Consider the following 26,634-nt stretch of genomic DNA (forward strand, 5'->3'; position numbering starts at 1 on the left):
TACAGAGTACTTTTGAATTAATTATTGTGTTTTGCGCATAATGCAATTAAACACGATTAAACACAGAAAAATTATGTGATTAATCGCGATCGAGAAATGTAATCATTGCCCAGCACTAGTTTCTGTAAATGCACTGGAGCACAACATGGCTGTACAGTGGATTAGCTGTCATATCAGACTGTCTGCATACTTTGAACTGGCATGGCTTCATAGTGTAACTGTGGTGTCCCTTCTGTAGCTACTGGCTCGCAGTGCGGCTGGTTTTTACGTGCAGCTTCTCATCTTCTGTCCAATGCCTTTAAAAATGACAGCATGAGACCAAACCATGGCTCTGAGATCAGCCACGCCATCCTGTTTATACTCGTGAAGCTACATATTGTTTGTGACAGCAGCAAACCGGCAAGCTGAATATCAATTCTACTGCTCTGCAGCTCTCTTTCACATCACTGTGTTTTAGCGGAGTGTTGTTGATTGATACAGCAGAGAGGAGCAGCTTGCATTTTAAAAACAAGCAGAAGAACAAAAGTTAACATCAGTCTGGTGAAAAACTTTTCAATCATTGTTTAAATGTGTACTTTGCAGGCAAAACACCAGCTAATTGCATCGGCTTTAATGAGCCTCCACAAAGACGAGCGCTCATCATGTCACTGCTGTTTGTGGCTCAGGCTCCACAAAGTGGAGTAATGAATGAGTGCAGGTGTTGCCATTTTGTAATTAATAGTTTTACAATTGGACAAATGAATGCGCAGCAGAATGAAATATCCGAGCAGACGTGTGGGGGAAGCAGTCGTCTCACAGGAGAAGACAGATTTCAACTGGTGTAATGAAGAAAAACTTGACTAAATTGCTTGCTCCACCCGCCATCTGCTTTTACTGCACCTGCTCTCCATGGCCTCAGCCACTGCAGGCGTCTTGATTTTATAGAACAAACAATGAAAGACGATTGTGATCGAGTGGATAGAGAGAAGGTGTAATCCTGTGGTCTGGTCCTTCATGTCTGATTCCGATCTGGTCTTCTGTCTGACAGGTTGTTCTGAGTCTCGGGGTGGACCCTCACAGCCATGGGCCGCTGGCTGGATCTTTGAGAGGAGTCGTCCTCCCCCCCCCTCCCTCTCTCCTCTCCTGTCTTCGCTGCTCAGAAGTGGAAGCTGACTCATTGGAAGCCGGGACCGAGGCGTCCTTCCGTGTATTAGCACCATGCCTGGTCTTGTCGAGGCGGTTCCTGGCCCTTGGACCCGCCCCCTGCCACTGCTGCTCTACGTTGTGCTGCTGCTGCTGAGAGGCTGGAGCCACGCCGCTCCGTCCGGCCCGGAGTCCGACTCCTGCTCCACTTTAGTCCAGAGCCGCTTTTTTGGCTCCTTCCAGTCGTCGGAAGTGTTCCCCACTGTGCCTTGCTCCTGGACCCTCCAGAACCCCGATCCTCGACGCTACACCATCTTCATCAAGGTAACCAAACCCGTGGAGGACTGCGTCCCGGCGCAGCTGCGCACGTTCCAGTACGACTCCTTCGTGGAGACGACGCGCACCTACCTAAGCATGCAGAGCTTCGACCAGGTGGTGAGGCTGTGCGACGCCTCCGCCCCGGTGGCCTTCTTGGAGGCTGGCAAGCAGTTCCTCCAGATGAGGAAGGGCCCTCCTCGGTCGGGCGCGGCGCCAGCGGGCGGCGACGGGGAGTTCAAGACGGAGTACCTGGTGGTGGGGAAGCGTAACCCCAGCATGGCGGCCTGCCAGATGCTGTGCCAGTGGCTGGAGGACTGCTTGGCCGCCAGCTCGTCCAGCAGGCCGTGCGGCATCATGCAGACGCCGTGTCTGTGCTGGGAGCCGCCGCCACAGCTCAGCGAGGGCGACGGCTGCTACCACAATGGAGTTTACCTGGAAAACTGTTTGCCCAGCCTGAAAGAGACGGGAAAGCCTGGGCAGAAAGCCGGTGAGTCCAAACATCTCTATCAGTCAGCCTCACTGTGGATGTATCGGCTGCACTGCTTCTTCAAACAAACACAAACAACCATTCTTTGTCCTTCTCTGTGAATCACTGGGCGACTTGATTTAGAACTAAAAGCAGAATAGGCTGATTGATTTTGACCTCAAAAGGTCAGCCCGGCGTTCAGCATGCTCTCAGCACAGTGGCAGAGAAATGGCATCTTCAGAAGCAATCAAGCCGGGGAATGTGTATGATTGGTGAAAAGTGAGGACAATTGTGTGACATTGGCTTAAAAGCCAGTGGAGTGCTTCTGCTGGGGAGAGGGCCACGAGGCAAATGGAAGGTTTAGGATTTCATCCGATCGAAGCCGGCTCTGCGACCTTACAAGGTCGGCGGCTCACTGGGTATCACCGCGGTCCAGGAGAGACACTCGATCGGCCTCAGGGAGGCTTGTGGAAGCAGATGAGAATGGAAGCTCGTACCGGACCGCGGTGGGGGCCGGCAGAGATGTAATTAGAGAGGAATAAGGAAGACAGAGGAAAAGGCTGAAATGTGAAGGGCCGAGGGCCGTGGCTGCTCGTCTAATTGTCTGCTGCTTGATCCCGGCTCCCTGCCGTCCCTCCGCTGACAGGATGTGGCCTGACATCTCTATCCTGGCTTGGTCAGGACCGTGGCCGCAGGGACGGAACATTTCTCAGCTCCCCTCACCCCCCCTAACCTTTCCACCATCTATCGCTCCCTCCTTCCTCCCTTCTCTCCGCCGCCCTCCCTGTGGTCTTCTTCCCCCCATCCCCCCCCTCCGATGAGCCGCCGCCGCCGCCGCCGCCTCCCCAGGCTGGCAGTGGGCTGATACTGAGCCACTCGTGGGAAGCCAGCCGAGCGGAGGAGATGTTTCAGAGGGTATCTCCGGCGCGATCCTCCTCCCGCCCCCCCGGCTCATCTCCCATCGCTGCCCCGGCCTCCTCCTCACCATTAGTTATCACACTTATATAATCCCACGTCGCTGCTTGGCGGCGGGGCGTGGGCTGCGTGCGCCTTCAGGTGTGAGAAGTATAAAAAGAAATCCACCCTCCACTGTTCGTTTAGGTGGAGATTAAAGGAGGGTGGCTTTTCTCCTTCTGCACACATCCACAGAGCTTCCTCCTCTTCCTCTTCTTCCTCTTGTGAGGTTGAGAGTGCAGGCGCCGCTCCGAGGCCATGATGAGCGGGAATGGAGGAGGCGAGCAGCGGTGAATATTTGGCGAAATGGATGAGTGGATGCTGTGAATTGGTGGATGAAGACAAAGGGAGACTGGGGAAGCGTAATGGATTCTGTGTGGAAATAGGTCGGCGAGCCGAGCGGTTATGGCCCGCTGTGCGATAAAGAGGGGATTCAGACAGGTGATCGTTGTGAGTGATGAATGAAAGAGAGACACTGATACAGAGAGAGCGAGAGGGCGAGGGAGAGGAGGATGAGGAGCAGCGTGGATGTGGAGAGGGGGAGTTGTCGGAGGCTGATGAAGATAGATGTCTGTTGTTTGGGTCAAGCGATGCGCAGCCGGCCCGGTGTGGTGCGAGGACCTTTAGCAGGCTGAGGACCAAGCAGCCCAGCGGCAGATGGAGGGGTGAGGCCTCCGTCACCCTCAGCAGCACTCCGCCTCCTATTAGTACTTCCTGGAGCTTTGCTCCGTCCTCCTTTGGCCCTTTGTACTCCACCACTCTAAAGGAACTTTGAATCAAGAAAACGGACAAAAGTGAAGTGCTTCCACAGTGAAGGTAGATAAAGCCTCTCTGGTGCTTCCTGGTTCCGTTTCACTTCAGCCTGACTATCAGCCGAGCGGCCGTACCTGACACGGCATCATTTAGCTTCAGCGCTAATGCTCAGCGCCGCTGCAGGGTGTAGCCTGCCTGTTACCATGGCGAGGGAGGAGGTTAAAGGTGGAGAGGTCCGGCTGGGGGATTTGCTCTCGTGAACAAAGGTGATTAATGATCGAGTTGACATTGAAATGAAGGTGAGGCTGCTGCACAGCGCAGGTCGCCGCATGAAGCCTGGAACCGCCTGAACGAGTGGAGGGGCCGGTTCCCATCCAGCAGCTAGAGAGGGGGGTTAATTTCTGACACGCTTGAGTTATTTGCCATCTTGTTATTTAGAACATAGAACATAGAACATAATTGGCATGTCTTTGATTTTTAGCTCTTATTAAACAGTTATTAAATCTGATCCAGAATGAAACATGTCAGTCGCTCAGGTCAGACATTTGCTTCGTCTCCAGCTGAAGCGGCTGGACAGTGTTTGGACTTAATATGAGCACTGTCGAGTCCCGCTGGATTCTGAGAAACCAGCCCCCCTTCCCCGAGCTGCGGTTCTCAGACCGACCCACCCGGCCGCTGCTAAGTTTTCATTTGACTCGTTACAACTTAAACTGACCAGAAAAATGGTCATCAGCTCTTCCAAGTGTTCTCTTCGTTCTCATTTGACCGGTGAGGGGTGGGTCGGGTGTTTTGGGCTTCGCTGGAGAAGCTGTCACAGCTTTTAGAATCTGTCTGCGAGTTTCTCTGAGACAACTTCTGCAGCAGCCTCAGCGTGTTCCAACTGTAGCAGCCCAGGGATCCAAGCGAACGCACGTGACCTCAAAACAAAACCACGGCTGGTCGTCCTGGACGCTGCTGTGAGACCTGGATCTGGAGAAACGTGAGACAGAGCGATGGCGTGCGAGCAGCAGGAGAGACGTTATGTTTACAAAGGTCAGTCTTGTCACAGACTGATTGCAGCCGAGGCTTCCCAGCGTCCTCTCTGCTCCCGCCTCGCTAATGATTCATTGATAAACCATTAATTACTGTTTGCCTCTGAGGAAACTATTAAGTGACGGTGTGCGGGGGAGGAGGGGGTCTTCACGTGTGTGTGTGTGTGTGTGTGTGTGTGTGTGCGTGCGTGTGAGCGTTCTTGTATTTCTATCCTTGTCGGGGCCAAATGTCCCCACAAGGATAGCAAAACATGGAACGACGTGCCTTGTGGGGACCTTTTTCCGGTCCTAAGTAGGAGAAACAGTGTTTTCTTGAAGCGTGCGTGTGTGTGTGTGTGTCTGCGTGTGTGTGTGTGTGAGCTATAGGATCAGACTGCTGTATTGACTTGCAGATGAATTAGCTCAGGTTCACCTCTCTGATATGATGGATGGCGCTCCAGCTCCAGTCAGAAGCTCTGTTCTACCCCGAAACGCCGCGGCTGACCTTGGAGACGATCCGGCCGCTCCGCTCCGGTGTTTGTGTCCACTCTGAAGTCCGTGCTGTAAAGCATGTTTAATTCTTGAGAGATGAATTGTGTGTGTGTGAACGTGGCTGTGCCGCTAATGAGCGTGAGTCCAGGCTTCCAGCCATCTCCGGCTCGCGGTGTGACGCCGGCGCCGCTGTGTGATAAATCTTTAACCTTTAAGATGAGCCGACTGGTGATTTCAGGGCTATTTTTGGAGCATTCTGACATTCAGATGGTCAAAGTAAAAGGTTCAGGGACAGAATATTGGGTGCAGAAACATTCTTCATGAAAGTCCATGTTTTGGTGGCACTCCTGTGCGTAGGTGAGAGTGTGTGTGTGTGTGTGTGTGTGTGTGTGTGTGTGTGTGTGGTCGGGGTGTGAGTGTGTGACGATGTGTGGCACGGAGCAGAAGAGGATTCATTTGTCGTCCCTCGGAGGACAGCAGGCGGCAGTGAGTGATTAAAGGATGGCTCAGAGTGATGTGAGGAGATGAGAAAGCACATGACTCAGTTCGAACAAAAGACTCCAAAGAAAAGAGGCAGAAGTGAAGGACGGACACCCCAACCGCCGTCCTCTGGGCCCTGACCTTGGTGGCACATTGTGCACTCTCAGTTCCATCTGTTGAAGTGTGAAATATTTAATAAAGCAGAAAGCATGAAAAGTACCAAACAAGGACAGAGTGAGACGGTGTGAAGGTTCAGCCAGGCCGCCGGAGCAGCAGGGGGCGCTCCAGCCTCGGGACCGGCACAGCAGCCGCCGCTGGAACAGGACTGGAAGCCCCACGGAATGAAACCCGACCCGCAGACTCTGTCCGGCCAGCCACCAATCAGAGCACGAGCTCCTGGACTGACCAGCAGGAAGACGTTCAGCTCACCAGTCCTTCTCTGGTCTCCAGTAGACCGCAGGCCGGTCACGCTGCAGGGCCCAGTCTCCGTCCGGAGGTCCAGAGAGTGAACATGTTCATCATCAGTGATCAGAAACCCTGCAGTGAGAATGAATCGACGCTGGAGCCTGTTCGCCTCACTGTGCCGGGAGTTACAGACGCCTCGATGAAGACGATGTCGGTGTTTCTGAGCCGACCCGTCAGGCGCTGGCCTGTCTGATTCCACTCTTTTGTTTTGGCCGTTCCAGTTTTCTCAAGGCTTTCAGACAGGCTGAAATTACTGTATTACACTCATCATACTGCTAGTGGTGTGTGTGTGTGTGTGTGTGTGTGTGTGTGTGTGTGTGTGTGTGTGTGTGTCTGAGTGCGCTTTCACATAAAATTAGATGACTTGTTTGGGGGAAACACTGAACCTCCACAGAAACAGAAAAACGTGAATTGACTGAGGTTAATCCTGAGTGCTTCACCGTGAAGCTGCAGTGTGTGTGTGTGTGTGTGTGTGTGTGTGTGTGTGTGTGTGTGTGTGTGTGGGTGTGTGTCCGTTTAGCTCGTTTGCCTTCATAAATATGCAGTATTGCGCCTGCAGCGGGACGTGCAGACTCCTGGATGGAGGCAGCGCTAATAGACTCATTAGTGTTATTTACCAGGCCTGGAAGCAGCGCGCTCCTTCAGGATGGCTCCTGTATTTAAAGCCTTTGACAGGGAACGTGCACGTCAGCTCTCTTCCTCTGCCGTGACTGTGATCAGAAGCATGTTTCAGTCCATCGTACCTGACTTTCTTTAGGAAGGTTACTTTTCTTCGGTCAGAAAGCGAGCGCTCAGCCATCACGCTCACATTGACCAGCAGCTCATGAATCGGTCTGGTCCAGGTCTGCAGACTCCGCCCTCCCCTCAGGAGCCCCTCTGCATTACTGATGCAAGGAGAGGAACTAATTAAACTGCTTTGTTTCTCCACAACACTCCTCTGATCAACGTGAACTTCCTCTCCATGCTGTCCAAACCGACAGGTTTCCCTGATCACCCTGACCGAGGTGTCTCGCCATGAAACACGCTTCCTAATCAGTATTCATGGAAATGTGTTTACTGCCCTCAAACATTAAGTCCACAAATGGGAAGAAAACAACATCTGAAGTTTCCTGTCGATCCTGTTGACTTGGTCAGCTGATGACAACACTTCCTGTTGGTGTGTGAGCATTTCAACTGTAACAATCTGTCCTCCAAGCTTCGTCCAGCCTCAGCGAGACAGGAAATGAGAGCTGCTCACACACTCCAGGAAACACTGCAATCCACATCCACGGTTTCATTCTTCCACTCATCACCTGGTCAGTAGGGCCTTCACCGAGCCGGCCATTGAAGAAACACAACAGAATGTGGTTTTGAAACTAACACAATTGCCCCCTGCTGGAATTTCCCCAGAATTACAGCTTTTTTGCAGTTCTGCATTATGGTCATGTTTTATGAGTGGAGGCTGGCGCCCGGTCAGAGCAGGATCCAACCTGTGACCCACAGATGAAGAAGACAGGGATTAGTTCAGTGTGTTTAACATCCTGAAGTCTCTGCGCTGGATTTTTTGGCACTTGTTTTCAGTTAATAGCCAGAAAAATCCTTCCACTTTTCCCTTTTGAGCAGTGAGAGAACTGTGTGAAGTGGAAACGGCAGAAAGCCGTGAGAGGCATCAATTCCGCCGCTCTGATCACAGCCTGATCGCTGCTGTCCCACCAGCTGATTGTGACGGACAGCGAAAGAAATAATAAAGGACCAGCCTCTTTAAAAGCGCGAGATGAAACACTCTGAAACCCTCCTGACTTGCACTTTTCCTCTGCTCGCTGGCAGCTGAGGAAGATGAATGCGAGTGTGTCTCCCTGCAAGCTTCTGCGCAGCTCCAGCACATCGGAGCTAAACGGAGGGATTTCCAGCCCGCCTCCATCAGGAGCGCCGAGGAATCCTGAAGCAAGGCTAATGCATTAACTCCTCTGCACACACACGCACACACACGCACACACACGCACACACACGCACACACACGCACACACACACACACACACACACACACACACACACACACACACAATCAGCTCTATCTGCTCCCGCAGCCAGCCTCCCACATTCAGTCATGAGGGAAAAGTGCGTGGTTGCACCAGAGTATGAGACATTTTTTCAATGCGACATTTCACTTGCTGTGTGTGTGTGTGTGTGTGTGTGTGTGTGTGTGTGTGTGTGTGTGTGTGTGTGTGTGTTCACTCCAGGAGGGACCGTGTGGGTAAGGATAAAGTGAGGAGAGATGGCAGAAAATGGCAGTGTGTTGGTGTCCAGGTCTGTTGCAGGTCTTCAGAGAGAGACAGGGTCACAACAGTCTGAAAGAGCACAAAGCCGAGTATTCATGTCAACATCCTCATCTTCGTAATGATGATGATATCAAATTAGTGAGGAATTGTGGTTATTACTGCAATTTGAGCAGTTATCAGTGACGGAGCTGGGGCGCTGCAGTTGAAAGGTGACCTGATATATTCAAACAGGCGTGAGGTGGATGGCTGGAAATGAATTCCACTCTGGGTTTAGCGGTCAGAGGTGTCCAAAGGTGGAGCAGGGTGGAGTGTGGGGCTCATTATGACCTGACTGCAGTGGATATGATCAGTGTCAGTTAATAGGATGACATCCAGCCGCCCTGATGGATCCAGCTGCCGTGATGGATCCAGCCGCCATGATGGATCCAGCTGCCGTGATGGATCCAGCTGCTGTGATGGATCCAGCCGCCCTGATGGATCCAGCTGCCGTGTGGGATCCAGCTGTGTGGACATAATGAGAGGATCCAGTTTTACATCACTCTGAAATGTGTGCTGAAGTTTCTGCAGAAATCCACCCATCCAGATGGTGTTTGTGGTGTCTTTGTGCTGTTGTCGCTGCAGGATTTCACTTCTGAGCGTCCTCCTCCTCGACAGATGCACATTAAGCCTGGAGGTCAGGGGCCATCCTCTGAATTCAAGATAAAATGTGACTTTTCAGATGTGATATCAGCTCTTCCACTACCAAAGCTCTCATTCCTCAGTGAACAAAAGGTCCATGGAATGAATGTGATGCCTGTGTCTTGCTGCATTTGCATCAAAAGCTTTACTTTGAGGAAAAGAAACTGATTCAGATTATAAAGGTACGAACTCCAACAACAAAAAATCCACCCGAACAGAAACTGACGGAGGATATTAAAGAAAGTACTTCAGTCTGATTGACAAAGCTGATTCAGGAACAATGAAGATATGGAGTTCCTGACAACACGTCTGTATTCAGTCATGTTTAACAGAGCAAGAGAGGAAGATGGGACCTCTGGATGAATCCGGTGATTCTCAAGCTGTGGTGCTGGTAGACCTGATGGTGCTCCAGCTCCCACTGCTGGTGCTGGTCTGAGGCTGGTCTGAGGCTATGGAGAGGAGAACAAGCGGAGACAGAAGTCGCGGTATTCAGACGAGGTGTGACTCTCTGGTTGTGATCCAGTGGAGTGATTCCTCGGAGGCCGGTAGAGCAGAGCCGGTCGCAGAGGAGGGAGGTCTGAGGAGCGGGACTTACCGGGGCCGAGGCCGTCTTCTGAGAGCCGGGTTGCAGGTACTGAGCGGACAGCTGAGGGGGGCCGGCTGAAAACAGTGGAGGAAAACAGAGTTCACAAACGGACTGAGGTGTGTGCTCCCATCCAGCGTGGAGCGGAGTCTGAGGCGGAGCTGAGGCGGAGTCTGAGGCGGAGCCTGAGGCGGAGTCTGAGGCGGAGCCTGAGGCGGACTCTGAGGCGGAGCCTGAGGCGGAGTCTGAGTCTGAGGCGGACTCTGAGGCGGAGCCTGAAGCGGAGTCTGAGTCTGAGGCGGAGCCTGAGGCGGAGTCTGAGGCGGAGCCTGAGGCGGAGTCTGAGTCTGAGGCGGAGTCTGAGGCGGAGCCTGAGGCGGAGCCTGAGGTGGACTCTGAGGGGGAGCCTGAGGCGGAGTCTGAGTCTGAGGCGGAGTCTGAGGCAGAGTCTGAGGCGGAGTCTGAGTCTGAGGCGGAGTCTGAGGCGGAGTCTGAGCCTGAGGCGGAGTCTGAGGCAGAGTCTGAGGCGGAGTCTGAGTCTGAGGCGGAGTCTGAGGCGGAGTCTGAGGCGGAGTCTGAGTCTGAGGGGGAGCCTGAGGCGGAGTCTGAGGCGGAGTCTGAGTCTGAGGGGGAGCCTGAGGCAGAGTCTGAGGCGGAGTCTGAGTCTGAGGCGGAGTCTGAGGCAGAGTCTGAGGCGGAGTCTGAGTCTGAGGCGGAGTCTGAGGCGGAGCCTGAGGCGGAGTCTGAGTCTGAGGCGGAGTCTGAGGCAGAGCCTGAGGCGGAGTCTGAGTCTGAGGCGGAGTCTGAGGCGGACTCTGAGGCCTGGCACACAGAGGAAACCGTCTCCAGCCGGGACCTGGGGGAACCCGAACCCCCGACCGGCAGTCGGTCCCTCACTGCTCTGAACAGCAGAGAGGAGATCAAGAACAAACCCACAGCGCCCCGACATGGCGGCACAAGTGCAGGTCGTCTTCTTTCTAATGACTTTTATTTTGATAGGTCATCATGTCCAACAATAATTTTGCTGAAACCTTTCTTCTCATCTGAAGCAAAGAGAGAAGCAGTTATTCACCTGGAAGGGGTCATAATGTTACGGCTGGTCTTTCTGCCCGATGTGTGGTTTGAGTATCGGAGGATAAAGGAGGATGGGGAGAGCTTTCAGAGGCCGCTGGCAGCAGGGCTTCAGAGTGGGACTTCTGGACATTCTCATTGATGGACGTGTCCGTCATGGATGGCTCATGTGTCCCTCAGCCCCCGTCCGCTGTCCTGTTGTCCCGCCCCGTCCCGTCCCTGTCTGTGCTCGGCTGCAGAGACTGTCCAGCCGACGTCAAAACCCCAGGAGATGGCTTTGGCTTTATTCTGACCTCTGCAGACCGGCTGCAAACCCTGAGAAAAGCAGAGAGAACGTTTGACAGCAGCTCAGCAGGTGTTCTGGCCAGACCCCCCCCCCCCCCCCCCCCCCCCCCCCCCCCCCACAGACACTCACACCCACACACACACACACACACACACCCCACACATCACCAGCATGTTTTTCTTTGCTGATATGTTAATAAACACTAAAAATATGAAAGCAGAACGAACCCCAAACATGCAGATTGTACCTCACACTTGAGTCTTTTTCCTTCTGCGATTCAGGTTTTTGGCAGTTAATGTCTGCTCTGAAAACAGCAACACTAAATTTAAAGCACGGTTTAATAAGAACACACAGTGTGTGGGAGGTCATATTAATGTGACTCAGCAGTGATGGATCTAATTCAGCTGAGAACACAATGGAAGAGAAAAGCTGCTCTGAAAAGGTTTGGATGAAGTGCAAAATGGAAGTAAAGACAGAATGCAATAATTTGGTCTTCAAAAGTGAAAACAGGTTTACCAGTCAACAGGTCATTCGCTTCTCTGCGCTGAAAAGAGCATGTGAGAGAGGAAGAGTGGAGGCATTTCAGAAGATGTTGCTCCACTCTGAGAGGCTCCACAGGGAGCCAGAGGCTTCATCCTGCACCAGGTCAAACCTCCACCAGGTCAAACCTCATCAGGTCAAACCTCCATCAGGTCAAACCTCCACCAGGTCAAACCTCCACCAGGTCAAACCTCCATCAGGTCAAACCTCCATCAGGTCAAACCTCCACCAGGTCAAACCTCATCAGGTCATACCTCCACCAGGTCAAACCTCCATCAGGTCAAACCTCCACCAGGTCAAACCTCCACCAGGTCAAACCTCATCAGGTCATACCTCCACCAGGTCAAACCTCCACCAGGTTAAACCTCATCAGGTCAAGCCTCCATCAGGTCAAACCTCCATCAGGTCAAACCTCCATCAGGTCAAACCTCATCAGGTCAAACCTCCACCAGGTCAAACCTCCATCAGGTCAAACCTCATCAGGTCAAACCTCCATCAGGTCAAACCTCATCAGGTCAAACCTCATCAGGTCAAACCTCCATCAGGTCAAACCTCATCAGGTCAAACCTCCATCAGGTCAAACCTCCACCAGGTCAAACCTCCACCAGGTCAAACCTCCATCAGGTCAAACCTCATCAGGTCAAACCTCCATCAGGTCAAACCTCATCAGGTCAAACCTCATCAGGTCAAACCTCCATCAGGTCAAACCTCATCAGGTCAAACCTCCATCAGGTCAAACCTCCACCAGGTCAAACCTCCACCAGGTCAAACCTCCATCAGGTCAAACCTCATCAGGTCAAACCTCCATCAGGTCAAACCTCATCAGGTCAAACCTCATCAGGTCAAACCTCCATCAGGTCAAACCTCCACCAGTACAAACCTCCTTCAGTGAACCTCATGCTTCCAACACAGCGTTTTCCCGCTAAATGGAAGTCATGCAGGTCATGCTGATGTTGCCGCAGCGGTGTCGGTAGATCCAGTGAGCTGGCCTGCTTCCACTCCCCAAACCTGCACCAGCAACATGTTTCAAAAAGCAACCGACGCCATCCGTTTGTAGACATGTGTACAGAGACCTGTTGCTAGAAGAGGTTCACTCAGGTGAAGATTTTCAATTCACTTCATTTTTATGTCTCCAGCTCTGAAAACAACTCCGTCACCCGAAGCACTTAGAGAGAAAAGCCAATAATTCTGCAAGAGCAAGAGGAGGAGACGGCGGAACAGAGAGTGAACTCAGACTGCCTCAACAGGAGGAAACCTGCAGAACCAGACGTCCTGCTCCTCCAGCTGCTGCAGGACACAGTGGACTGATACTCGTCCTCAAGGCAACCCGCCCTGCAACTTAACCAGCAACTCAACCATTAACTAGCAGCGCTCTCTCTGCTGAGACTGGTTCTGTCTGGCTTTGTTCTTGAATTTGGTGTTTTCACCTGTTGGTGAACATCATGTCGAATTCTGAAGTAATGATGTGAAAAAGAATGTATTGTTAACACAACAGGGTTGTTTTTGAAGTGGCGTCTGATTGGTGGAACATGTTAACATGCACAGCATGCATGCACGGTGCATGGTGGGTAGTAATCCCAGGGGCCGGACCGTCTGGCGTCATCCCTGCCGCCGTGGCTGCAGCCTCATTACAGAGAAGACTGCAGCGTTTGAAGTTCAGGGCTGGGCGTTGTGCTCGTCACCGTTTCCACATGCTCTCTGTCAGACCGGCGCTGACGGCCGGTGAAGGATGTCCGGCATGGCTGCTGGCGGCGGCTCATCACCGAGCGCTCCGTCTCAGGTTCCTCCCCATGCATCTGGAGGGTTTATTAAACATTCATGCTTTAATTAAGCAATTTTACCACCGATAGTTAGTGGGTGATGATAAAAACTCTGCTCCAGGATGAGCACGGCGAGCGCTCGTGTGTGTGTGTGTGTGTGTGTGTGTGTGTGTGTGTGTGTGTCCTCTGTGAAAGGCCATTAATTTCCTGCCATATGAAGAAGTGTGGGGATTAGAGAGAAGACAAGCTGAACTTTTTTACCTCCGTCATCAGTCATGTGTGGCTGCAGGAGAACGGCGGGCTGAGGATGTTGGGAGGTGACGGGAATCCTTCTGCCTCTCTGACGGCTTGTGACGACGGCTGCTCTTCTCTCCATTTTACACCTCATCACCCTCTTTTCTTCCTCTTTGCGTCAGATTCGGGTGGCGTCGTGGAGATTTGAAACTCTCTTCCCCCTCAGAGAAATACTCTATTATTGAGAGAGTGTGTTGAGGCTTCAAAGGGTGAAATTGTGTGTGAGTTGGAAAATAGAGAATTAGAGTGTGTGTTCGTGTCTCCTTGGCTGTGAGGACATTTAATGCGAGTCGGACTGTCTCCCCGCCGTTCTTCTCATTTCATGACTGGGACAATGAAGATGAATCGCCTCAGATCTCACTGCAGCGCATGGCTTTACTGCTGCCGTGTGTGTGTGTGTGTGTGTGTGTGTGTGTGTGTGTGTGTGTGTGTGTGTGTGTGTGTGTGTGTGTGTGTGTGTGTCCTTGTTAAGAGCGGCCCATGACTCTGCAGGGCGGCTGTAAAGGCCTTTGCAGTATCAACCTGAAATGACACCCAGAGGTGACACACTGTCAGAGCACACACCCACACAGGACACAAACACACACACACACACACACACACACACACACACACACACACACACACACACACACACACAGCACAAAATGAGCCGATCTTGGCCAAGGCCTGCCAGGTCCAGGAGGAGAACTCATTAGTGCAGACATGTTTCATGAACTCTTGTAAACACGCACACCCGGATGCGGACACATGCAGGCACACACACACTGTGCAGCTGGACACCTCTCGTAGTGCTGCACGATTTGGGGAAAAGGTGCGATTGGCGATTAGGTGGACAATATTGCGATTGTGCTGCGATTTAATAAAAAAAGTTGGTTCATCATGAGTCTACAGACTTGCTTGGTTATCACGGGGAATAAATCAAGGAAAAGGCAGAGATGGATTACTGAGGAATTTAATTGTGTGATAATTCTCAAAATATCCAAACTTACTGTAAACAAACAACAGGGTCCAGCACAACAGAACTGTTCTGTTTTTATTCAAAATAGCAGAATTATGCATTGTACAAGCTAAAAAGGCACATCTCTGTAAACTGAAAGCAGTGAAGTATCTTCTGTGTGATACACACTGGAATGATAACACAGAACTTCACCACAGAGAGGGCTGGGCGCTACCACAAAGTCTTATATCACGGTATCACGGTAAAATCAGTATAATATGGAGACGAGAGACGCGAAGCAGCTGGAACAGAATGTCAGCTGCTCTGCACGGCAGTGAGGAGACTCCTGGTCCCTCATGTTCCTCCACTGAACCAGGAGATGACAGTCAGAGCTAGTGTTCATTCACTCAGGATAATTCCTGTATTCAAAGCAAACCTCTGCTTGTCCCAGACAGTTGGAGTGGAAAACTGCGAGCAGCACAGCTCCAAAGCTTTGAATGAGTGAATAATGGAGAGAGGTGTTGGAAGCTTCCTGTCTCTGACAGATTCACAGTCTGAAGGTTCAAGGTTCAAAGTCGTCATTATTTTTCTGTAAGAAAAATCCATATAAATCCATATGAATACGCACATGGCCATAAAAACAAGTGAATAGAAATACAGAGTTGTGGATTCAAAGGGCACAGCAATACAGTCCACTAAAATGTGCAAATCTGTATTTTTGCAGCGGTAAATTAATGGTTCAGTAATAAAGGTGAGGGGCTGCATGCAGGCCGGGGCAGTCACTGTCCACACGTTCTTCTCCAGTCTCTGAAGTGTCCGTTTTGAAAACCTAGCGTCCATATCACCTTTACTGTGTCACCAGTCCCAGTGAGCTTCATGACTGCCAAGCATTCGGTACACCCTCCACTGGGACTCACTCCCCTTCAGTCTTCCCCACAAGACCCGTCAAGGTCTGGTAAGACCAGATGAGAAATGAACTGCAGACTCTGCGTACTCACCCAGAAGAGCTACAGCTGGAGGAGCTTTGCATACCCGGACATGTCCTGACCATGACCTGGCCATGACCTAGCCATGACCTGGCCATGTCCTGAGCATGTCCACAAGGTGTCCTGAACATGACGTCTCATGGCTGTGCTCTGGACACGAAAGGGTTTCTTTAAAGAATTGAGACGGAGGTTCAGACCTTCATCTTTTCTCTGGTAGCCAATCAGCGGGTCTGCAGTCCCTTAGCTCCTCCTCTTGGTGGTCTACATTCCTTTAGCTCCTCCTCTCGGTGGTCTGCAGTCCCTTAGCTCCTCCTGCTGGCGGTCTGCAGCCCGTTAGCTCCTCCTCTTGGTGGTCTGCAGCCCGTTAGCTCCTCTTGGTGGTCTGCAGCCCGTTAGCTCCTCCTCTCGGTGGTCTGCATCCTGCTTCCGGTCTTGTTGAAGAAGACTCCCTGCAGGGTCCAGGTTCTGCAGGCTCCTCCTTCCTCTGGTCCTCTGCTGTCTTGGCTGTGGTGTGTCGCAGTGCCGTCAGCTGACTGTGTTGATTTGATGCTGTATGATTAAAAACAGTGGAAAGGCTGATCTGAGAGACCGCCGGCCCGGATCCGTGTGAAACACCTCCTGACGTACGCCTGTTCCTCCCACACATGGTAACCTGCTGCAGAACATGTTGGACACACCTGCGTCAGAGAGAGAACTCTTCTTACAGGAAGTCGGCTTTTTTAAGTCTTCTTCCATCATCATCCTCAGAAACATTACTGTAAATACTTAAGTAGTTTTTGTTGTTTATGTGTAACTCCTCGCCATATTTATTGTGTTATTGCTGTTGTGTAATTTCTTTCTCTTAATTTCCTGTTTTTATTTTATACTTGTGCCTTTTAAATCTGTCTTTTCGATGCTTGCTCCTCCACCAAAACAAATTCCTTGGCAGTACACCTGTTTCTGATCCTGCTGCTCATCAGCAGTTGTGTTTGTTTGTGTGGCAGCAGACAAGAATTACAGACATTAATAGTAATATTAGCCTCCTGACTGAATACCAGGAATATTTCAGGACGGTAACGCCAGCCAAGTCTAAATAACCAGAGAGCATAATGAGGAGAGAAAACATCATTCTTGTATTTATACGAGCCATAATGCCAGCTTGTGATCGGCTCCTCGGAGCCGCTCGTCTCTGCTCACATTTATTTACTCGTTTATTTCTCATCAAAGCATTACAGCATAATTAAACGTTTGAAAATGTGCCTTTTCACACTTTCTCATTTATGTGCCTGATAGCTTTCTTATCTGTTCATTGCTTTCATATCTGCTGGAGATTATATTTCTCAATCTAATCTCAAACAAAAATTACAATTAATTATTGGTGCATTCTGGAAAACACATTGTGTGATTGCAGCGCAGACGCCGGAGGCTGACGGAGTGAATCCGCTCCGTCTTTCCCACTTAAATCAATCCTGCTGCTCCGGATGGCAGCCGGCTCTCAGCGCGGCGTGGCAGAAAGATCACTAATGAATTATCTTTATCTGCGCTGCGGCGAGCTGCCGCTCCGGCTTTCGGTTCAGGAGATAAATGTAGTTTTTAAATAGTTTGATCGCTGAAGGTTAAAAACCTGCGTCTGGAACGGAACTCCAGTCAGCAAACTCCTCCCAGCTGAGCTGCCAGGGACCGTCCGGGAGCCGAGGACGGGGTGTGAATGGTGACTACTGGACTCCAGTGCTGTGCCAGTTACTGAAAAATAGTAACTAAGTACAGTTATTAGTTACTTCATGAAAAAGTAACTCAGTTACTTAAACCAAAGAGTAATGCGTTACTGAAAAAATAACTTAGTACTTTTAAACGTTTTTCCAGTGCTCTCAATAAATAAAGGTTGACTGATTGAACTCCCTGTTTTCCCTTGTTTCAGTCTGGACTGATGTTATGTTACAAACCGACCACTTTAGTTCATCTGCTCCACATCACTGAATCTAACCACTAACTAGCCATGGAATATTATCCACTGTGCACCAACACAAACGCCAGAGTATTTGTTCACTGCCTCTTTATTTTATTCAGCAACAGCCTGCAAACAATTAAAGTGGCTTAAAGCTGCTGTAGGCAGGATTTTGCTAGTCAATGCTAATTTTTCTGTTTTCTTTGGATTAAATGTTAGAGTATCCATTGATAATCCTTTAGGAGTGTAGCATAACTGCTCTACCGCGAGGGCGCAGCGTTTCCATCTGTCTCTGTTCTGAGCTGAAAAGGAATCTCGACAGCTCCAGGTATCTTTGACCAATCAGAAGAGCCCCTGAGGCTCTAACCGTGATTGGTCGAGGGGCTTAACTTGCATAAGGGCGTGATGTCAGAGAAAACAGGACAGGATTGGCTGTGCTGGGTTTCAAATCACCATCTTAGATGGGTCAAATCGCCATCTTGCTTAGGTAGACCTAAGCAAGATGGCGGAGATGCGGAATCCTGCCTACAGCACCTTTAAAGCAAACATAGACATTGTGATACAATCATTCAGAATCAAGTTGGACAAATTAACGAGTTTTCACTCAGCACTAAGAACCTCTGTTAAAGACAATGAATGAAATATGAAATGCATCCTCATGCACAACACCACATGCATATCAATACAAAAATAGCCAATTAGCTATATCACAGGGAAACAACAAAATCCCCTTTGCAACATGTAAACAATAATAAATGCAAAATGCACATCAAGAAAAAAACAATGTGCAATGTGCTGTAGAAACGCACATTGAGGATAAATTTCCATGTTTCAGAATAAAAACAATTACCAAATATCATAGAAATACTAACTATTGTCCATTCTCGTGCGTCTCGCTCTGCAGCGCCCCCAGTGCGTCTTAGATCCAAGATGGCGGCGGCGCTCCTGCAGTTATGCTCAAAGATGTCTCCCAGCTGGATGATGCCTCGGTCACGTGTAACATGTTGTTCGAAAGCTTGTGAGACGTAGAACGTCAGCAAACTTTATTTAAACTCCCAAAATTAACGACAAGCCCACAAGATGGCGACAAGGGGCAGCACATGCAGTCTGGTGACTACTCCAGAGGATTGTGAGGTTAGTTCTGGTCAGAGGAGCGCGGATAGATGGAAAATAACCACAAAACGGTGAGGAAATAAAACATGTTGTGTTTGGAGTGAACAGCTTTGAGGTTTGGTGACGAAGTGTGTGAGAAACATGATCTGAGGTGCTGCTGTGAGATGTGAAGCTGGGTTCTGGGTGTGTTTTGCGCTGGCGGGAGGCGGTCGGCTCAGAATATTCTGCTGCTGTCTCTTAAAGTTCAGCTTTTCTAGTTTCATATGAGACCCAGCATGTCGGGCGGAGCAGACGGATCTGACGTCGTGTAGCGTTCTGTGTCTGGAGTTGGGGGAGGGGGGCGTGTCGAATCGTTGCATCTGGATTTTAAAGTTGTTGTAAAACAAACACTCGGTGGTCAAAGTGCAGCTGGAGCCTCAGGTAGTGAGATCAAGGCTTCTGGTTTGAGACACATTGAAAGAAATCATCCTCACAGCATTTTAGTCTCTTTTTACCCACAGTGAAGTGGAGCAGGCAGCTGCTGGACCCGGTACAGGGTCCGTCGGGCCAAACGGGTTCAATAAAGGAGTTAAATTAAATCACAGTCAAAGTAGTATTGCTATATGGAATAGATTGTTTCATTTTTACTGAAAATCCCTTGCAAGAATGTTCCCGGCGTCACACACGCAATAATGCGTGAAATAATGTGAATTTCTCCACGATGGAAACTCTTCTTCTCTGCCGTCTTGTTGCTCATCAGACCAGAGTGGTCGAGAGGCACTGACCTGAGGACCAGGAGAGAGAGCGCCAAATGCTTTGTTGTCAATTCAGTGAAACTTTATTGATGCTGGAATGTTACAGGACTGTGTGCCGTTGTCATGGAAACGTTTTATGAAAGCTCACCAAAAGGAACGGAGTAACGCAACGTTTGGTAACGGAAACGGAGTTACTGAATTAAAAAAGAACGCGTTGTGTTACTCGTTACTGAAAAAAGTAACGCTGTGTTACTACCCAACACTGCTGAACACACACACACACACACACACACACACACACACACACACACACAAGCGACCACATGCACACAACAGACCAAACTCCCTGGCAGTCTGCACTGTGCTGTATGTTGTTCACCCCCGTCCTGCTGACTCGGTGGACGTGTGGACGTGTGGACATGTGGACATGTGGACGTGTGGACATGTGGACGTGTGGACGTGTGGACATGTGGACGTGTGGACATGTGGACGTGTGGACGTGTGGACGTGTGGACATGTGGACGTGTGGACATGTGGACATGTGGACATGTGGACGTGTGGACATGTGGACGTGTGGCTGCAGCTCGTCCTCTCATGTCAGTACAAACTCAGTCTGAGGCTGTTTTCTCCACCGCCGCTCAGAAATTCTGCTTCCCAATAAAACAGAGCACCAGTCCTCCCAGCCCGTGTCTCAGGGTTTATTAGTTTATGTCCGTCAAAAGAAACGACTTCACTCTGGAAAAGTAAAAACATTTCCACCACCTCACAAACCTGACGGCAAATTCAGTCTGACAAAGCAGCCCTCCGGTTTCTGTGTCCCTTTGCTTCTTCAGATCATCTACTTTCTGTGTGTGTGTGTGTGTGTGTGTGTGTGTGTGTGTGTGTGTGTGTGTGTGTGTGTGTGTGTGTGTGTGTGGTCTAACCTGTGTCTCATCACGTGGTCCGGGGTCCAGACGCGGCCCCCAGCAGAACCAGTCTTCTGCACTCCGACAGTTTTAACAATGTACCAGTGAAAGTGAGAACGTCCAGAAAAGAAGACATCAGGAGGGACATGAAGAGACATGAAGACACAGCTCCTGGCCTCTCCTCCAGAACAGCCGTCTCTGCAGCTGAAGTCTGCTTCACATTCCTATCAAGCTGAGGTCAGAGGGAGACACACCCGCCAATGGGAAGCCAGCTTCAGCAGCATGCTGCTGATAAATGAAGTTTAATCTTTCCACGTTTTCAGATTGATTCCAGCTGCAGTACCGTCACCTACCACCGGGGGGCTGCGCTCCACAGAACCACCCATCTAATCTCAGCTCCAGTGCACACGGAACCAAACACGACATGAATGGAACTTAGAACAGATCGAAATGTGGAAGAACAGAACGGAACAACATGTAGAAGAATGGAACGGATCAGATTAGAAGAGAAGATCAGAGGAAACAGACCAGAGGATCAGGAAACACGACAGAACACAGAAACATGAGCTGAGAGGAGAGAAGGCAGCAGAGTGCAGCTGAAATATTTCATTTAAATGTTTGTTCATCGCCGATGTAAAACAGATGTTGACTGGATGTGAAAGCTTCCTGGCTGTGCCTGGTTCTCCTGCCGCCGCCCCTCTGATGGACCAGCCCTGGACGGTCTGCAGGACGGCGCCTCCTGGCCGTCCCGATGTGGACCTGCAGGGCGGGGCGGCCCGCTGCACGCCTCTGTGCGTCCGTCTGTCATCTGCTGCCGTGGCGTGAAGTCATGAACATTTATGGTCTCATGAATAGACGATGGCTGGAGCTCGGCCGCAGAGCAAATCCCAGATGTTCTCTGTTTTTAAAGTTTCACCAGACTGCAGGTCAAGGAAGCCTGGAATGAAATGAGGGGAGGATTATTTAAAGCCAGAGGGCAGCAGAGTGGTGCAGTGTGGGAGAAATGCTGTGTAATGTTGGCGGTGGCAGTGACGGGCCGTGTGGCCGGCTCCCAGACCCAGACCCGGACGTGGCTCAAGCAGTTGTGGGGGGGGGGGGCTGCAGCCCTGCACAAGGACCTGGAGGGGGGCGTGCACGTGCACGTGCTGTTCAGCAGCTACTCCTCTCACACAGGTAGACTCAAACCCGAAGGCTGAATGAACTGCAGACTGTAAGAGAACAGCTTCTCTGCGTCACATCAACACCTCTGCTGCCTGAAGGCACAACGGCAGACTGACCATCGCTGCACTGCCCGTTAGTCCTTCCTCACATCGCGGTCCTCGTTATTTAATGTAGGGCTGACGAAAGACCACACTCAGGGCCTTTTTTCAGTTTGACAGTTGGCCTACATGACACTTTATTTTGAAAGAAAATCCAACACGTGCCAAAAGGACTGTGTGTTTGATTCCCTGGTCAGAAATCAGCGGCTGCAGGAAGTCGCCTTGCTGACATTTCAACGCTGACTTCAAAGTCGACGTCAGAACTGAAGGTTGCCTGAGGAGGCTTGACGGTGTGGGCTGACAGCAGCATGCAGAACTCAGCTCACAGCCTGATCAGTAATTTATACATGATGAGTTCTCTGTCACTGTGTGGTCACAGTCTTCCTCCTGTGTGTGTGTGTGTGTGTGTGTGTGTGTGTGTGTGTGTGTGTGTGTGTGTGTGTGTGTGTGTGTGTGTCTGTGTCTGTGTTTGTGTTTGTGTGTGTGTTTGTGTGTGTGTGTGTGTGTGTGTGTGTGTGTGTGTGTGTCTGTGTCTGTGTTTGTGTTTGTGTGTGTGTTTGTGTGTGTGTGTGTGTGTGTGTGTGTGTGTGTGTGTGTGTTTGTGTGTGTGTGTGTGTTCTCGTATTTCTATCCTTGTTGGGGCCAAATGTCCCCACAAGGATAGCAAAACGTGGAACGACGTGCCTTGTGGGGACCTTTTTCCGGTCCTAAGTAGGAGAAACAGTGTTTTCTTGACCATGTTGTTGTTACTGAATAAAGTAAAAGTGCAAAAACATTTCTTTAGGGTTAGGCTTTGTTGTGGTGTGGGTTAGGGTTAGGGTAAGGGTCAGGGTTAGGGGCTAGACATGAATGGGAGTCAATGGACGGTCCCCACAAGGATAGAAATACGAGACTGTGTGTGTGTGTGTGTGTGTGTGTGTGTGTGTGTGTGTGTGTGTGTGTGTGTGTTTGTGAGACGACTGACGTCCGTCCTCAGCCAGTTTGCCGCCTCACCGTTTCTCCAAACTCCAAAGTGCTGATTTCCTTGCGTGCAGCCGGCGCCGCTGATTCCCCGCCTGCTTTTCATTTTCTGTTTGTTGCGTTATATTCCAGCCCCAGAAAGAAGATAATGGTTTATTTGAAGTATGAAAACTGAAATTGAATTCATGCACTCACAAAAGGCAGCCTTGAGTGTGTTGAGTCCTCTGAGCTGCTGCATTGATTTTCCCTCCTTTCATTCCTCCGTATCAATCTTTTCGGATAATTCCATTGTTCCAGGCCGCTGTTTACTCCAAACTGAATTAAAGGCTGAATTATAAAGCCTTTTTTTTGTTTGTTCTTTTTGATTTAGGCCTCCGAAAATGTGGATCTCTGAGTTCTCTCAGTGCTTAGCACAGGTTTTCACTTGGAAAGTCAGCCACACACACACACACACACACACACACACACACACACAGTACAGGTAGATTCTTGAGGAACTGCCGTGTCGTCTGAGATGCTGATGGCGCTGGTGGGTGTGACTTTCTGAGACGCTCCTGGTGAAGAAGCAGATCCTCGTCCCCCCATGTGACCTGGGTCTCTGCAGACGCCTGCAGCTCCAGACCCGGGTCTTCCTCCTGCTCTGTCTGCAGCTGGTCCACCTGATCCTGCATCACAGTGGGAGCCTTATTTTGAGCAATGTTTGCAGTGTTTTGCTAAATAAAACAAAGAGGAGATGATTTTTCTGACAGGACGGCGGCAGGTTTCAAAATAAAACAGTCCGGTTTCAGTGAACATCTCTAACGGACTCAGGTCATGTGGCTGTTTTCCACCCTGGTTTCCTCAAACTGACATCCTGCATCAGAAAAACTCTGATTGTTAAAGCGGTTGGAATGAAACCACGCTGGACGGCGGCGGCGCTCTGAGCCGAGCCGGGAGAATCAAACGCTCCAGCTGCAGACCCGGAGCAGGAAGTGGCTAACTGAGTCTTCCTGGAGGGCTGGTGCTCACTCACATAGACATATTAAAGAGCAGCTCCTGCATCGGCCGCTGCCACCGATGGGCGCTGTGAGAAATGCGGCCGCCATCTTGGTCCGGTCGTCCGCCTCGCTCTGCTCCGCTGTTTGACCGGAGCGGTGACGTCTCAGCGCATTAAATGAATCATAGTTACTCAATACTACGCTTTTTTTAAATCTGCAAACGTCATTCAAAGCGACATGTTAGAGGCCACAATTTTTGACGTTTTCAAATGTTTATAATGAATAAAATAATATTTTAGAAGATGCCGGCAGAGCTGTATGCCAGAGTATAATAATTAATCATGGATATATATAGGTTTAGAGCTAGGTTCCTGCTGTGTCTCAATAATTATTAATAACTGGCAGTTTTAATAGGCTAATTTAATATTTTTAAGGATTTTCTTTAGTTTAATTTTATATATCTATTTATCTATTTATATAAACATGTCAAAATATAATATACTGTCATGTAGAAGCAGACTGTTTTAAAATGAAGACAAGACAAAAAGACATAGATAGATAGATAGACAGATAGATAGATAGATAGATAGATGGAGAGAGAGAGAGAGAGAGAGAGAGAGAGAGAGAGAGAATCACAATGATAAGTAATTTCTGCCCTGTAATCGACGGAGTATTTCCCTTCATCAGCGCTAACAGCCTCATTGTGAAGCTGCTGCTCTCTGGAGGAGATCTGGAAACTTGAAGACTGAGAACACACTTAAAGCAGGTTTTCCATGTTGTGTTTTTGCTTGTTTTTCCTTTTCTTTTCTTTTGTTGTTGTTTTTGCTTTTTTCTACTCATTTTATGTGTCTTTTTGTTTTTTGGGGGGTGGGGGGTGGGGGCGTGATCTGTTTGGACAGTGTCTCTCTATCATGATCGTTGTGAACGCTGGAATCAGTTATTTCTCTTCACCAATGGGGGAAATCTAGATATTCCTGTTCCTGTCCCTAATATCTTAATATCTGACCTGATCCAAACACAATGACAGACACATGAGATACCTGGGAGTTGCTTTAGATTGTCTGTTTTCTTTTATTCTTTGTTTATATTTTTGTAAGATTTCTCTTTTTTTCTTTTCTTTTCTCTTTATTTTTCTTTTTCTATTTTTGTGCTGGATCTTATGTCATCTTCTTATGTACGACTTTTACATGGTCATTTCTTTTTTTTTCACTTTAAGTTTGTGCAGGAGCAGCATCTGTACAAGCTTTTTGGCTTTTTTTTTTCGTTCCCATGCACATACTCATATTGTTTTGACTATATGTGGAAAAAAAAAAAGATGGATGGAATAACGCCATCTGTAAGGCGGACAGCCTGTCCCGTCCTGTCCCGTCCTGTGGACGTCCTGCTCTCTGAAGTCTCACTATGCAGCACAGACGAGTCTCTTGCTGGGAAATTCTCCCTCCTCAGAGCGATCTCCCACTTCTTCCTCACATTTCTGTCTTTAGGAAATCTGCAAAATGAAACAGGAGATCAACACAAAATAGTCTAAGAGTTCACTTCCTTCCTTTTTCATTCTATTTTATTCCTTAAAGTTTCTTAGAACCTCTCATTCTCATTTTTCAAGTTAATGCAAATCTGTTCCTAAAAGTTCCTATACTTGTTAATGATCAGGTGTGATGCTGAAACAACCTTTAATCCTATCTGAGAAAGGTTATTCCTTGAGCGCTGCTCGCTGCCGTCCCACACAGGAGTCACAGCAGCTCCGGCTGAATCCCACCAATGACCGGAGCGTCTGCGCCTCTGGACCGGACCAAGATGGCGGCCGTATTTCTCGTTGCGCAGCGCCCCGAGCGGGGTCCACTCTTTAATATGTCTATGCTCACTCAGCTTTTCCTTTAGCTTGACTTCCTTTGGCGTTGGCGTGGACAGCGTTTCAGGTTTAACGTTGGCGTTGTTGCTGGCCAGCAGAGGAAGAGGCTGTTCTCACTGTAACACATGACAGGAAGTCTCTGACCGGACTCTGAAGGAGTCAGCAGCTCAAAAGAAGCAGTCGCAGCGGAGACGGGCTGTCAGACGAAATCCTCACACCTTCTCTGAATTTACATGTTTATTAAGATAAAAAAAAAAGTCTGATTGAAGTTGTGTTGTCAAACACATCCCAGTCCCCCGAGCTGCGATACAGATGTCAGCGTTTCCACGTTTTCGCTTCCAGGTGTGAAGAAAACACCGCAGAGCCGCAGAAGCCTCATGTTTTTTCACAGAGTCGGTCCACATCCCTCCCCGCCCAGCAGAGGCCATCGAGGGGAAGGACTTTCATTTCCATATATCAGCCGCGATAACGGCGCTCCTCTCCGCGGTCCGGCAGGACGGAGCGGCGGCTCCTCATCCATCTCCTCCGCTCTGAGTCACCAGCCGCCGCCAGCCCACACTGTGGGAGAGCAGCCTCTGACGAGAGCCGCACAGCGCGTGGGAGAGCGGCTGCATTGCTCACACAGCCGTGTGTGTGTGTGTGTGTGTGTGTGTGTGGTACAGGTTAGTGATCCCTGGACGCCTCTGAATATGTTTCATATCGTGTAACTCGCTGGATGGCTTTTAAATGGAGCAGTTTAATGCACTCACAAAGTTCCTTGAAGAGACACTGAGAAGAAGAGGAAAAACAACGGAGCATTCATGAGCGGCGAGCGGGCGGAGGAGCGGCGGCGAGCCGAGGACACGGGGAGCACAGCGGGGGCGAGTTCAGCCTTAATGGCCTGAGGAGGAGGGATCCACTGCGGTCCACAGAGGAAACGGATCCGCCGGCTCCGGCAGTTCCCATAGGAACACTTCAGCCCCGAGGAGGAGGAGGACCTGTAAACACAGCATCAGCACTTCTCTGACACACACACACACACACACACACACACACACACACACACACACACACACACATTTAAGTGTGTTTTCAGTGGGTCGTGGTGTTGCTGACTTCAAAAATCATCAGACTTTATCAGGGAATCCAATGAAGCCACACCTGGAGTCAGGACGGACGGACACTCACGATGACAGACGCGTGTCTGTCCTCATGAGCGTCTGTCCTCATGAGCGTCGGTCCTCATTCATCCTCGTGAGCGTGGGTCCTCGCCGTGCGCGCCTCTCTGGACGGATGTGTGTGGACAGCAGACAGTCTTGTTGGCAGCAGTTCCCATCAGGCTGGAGGGAGGCGTAGAGCCGGGGCCCTGTGGCGAGCCGGGGCCCTGTGGCGAGCCGGGGCCCTGTGGCGAGCCGGGGCCCTGTGGCGAGCAGCCGGGGCCCTGTGGCGAGCCGGGGCCCTGTGGCGAGCCGGAGCCC

General features: G+C 50.1%; 1 protein-coding gene across 1 annotated transcript in view; it reads left to right on the forward strand.

Annotated features, from left to right (window-relative positions):
• Positions 1-1,197: 1,197 nt before the first annotated feature.
• The window catches only part of LOC115397245 (adhesion G protein-coupled receptor B1-like), a 66,552-nt gene continuing 41,115 nt past the window's right edge, over positions 1,198-26,634 (forward strand). The window contains exon 1 of the mRNA XM_030103475.1: positions 1,198-1,927. Within this exon, the coding sequence (XP_029959335.1) occupies positions 1,198-1,927 (730 nt within the window). The remainder of the gene's footprint in view (positions 1,928-26,634) is intronic.

The sequence above is a fragment of the Salarias fasciatus genome, chromosome 11, assembly GCF_902148845.1.
Source record: "Salarias fasciatus chromosome 11, fSalaFa1.1, whole genome shotgun sequence".
Lineage (NCBI taxonomy): Eukaryota > Metazoa > Chordata > Actinopteri > Blenniiformes > Blenniidae > Salarias > Salarias fasciatus.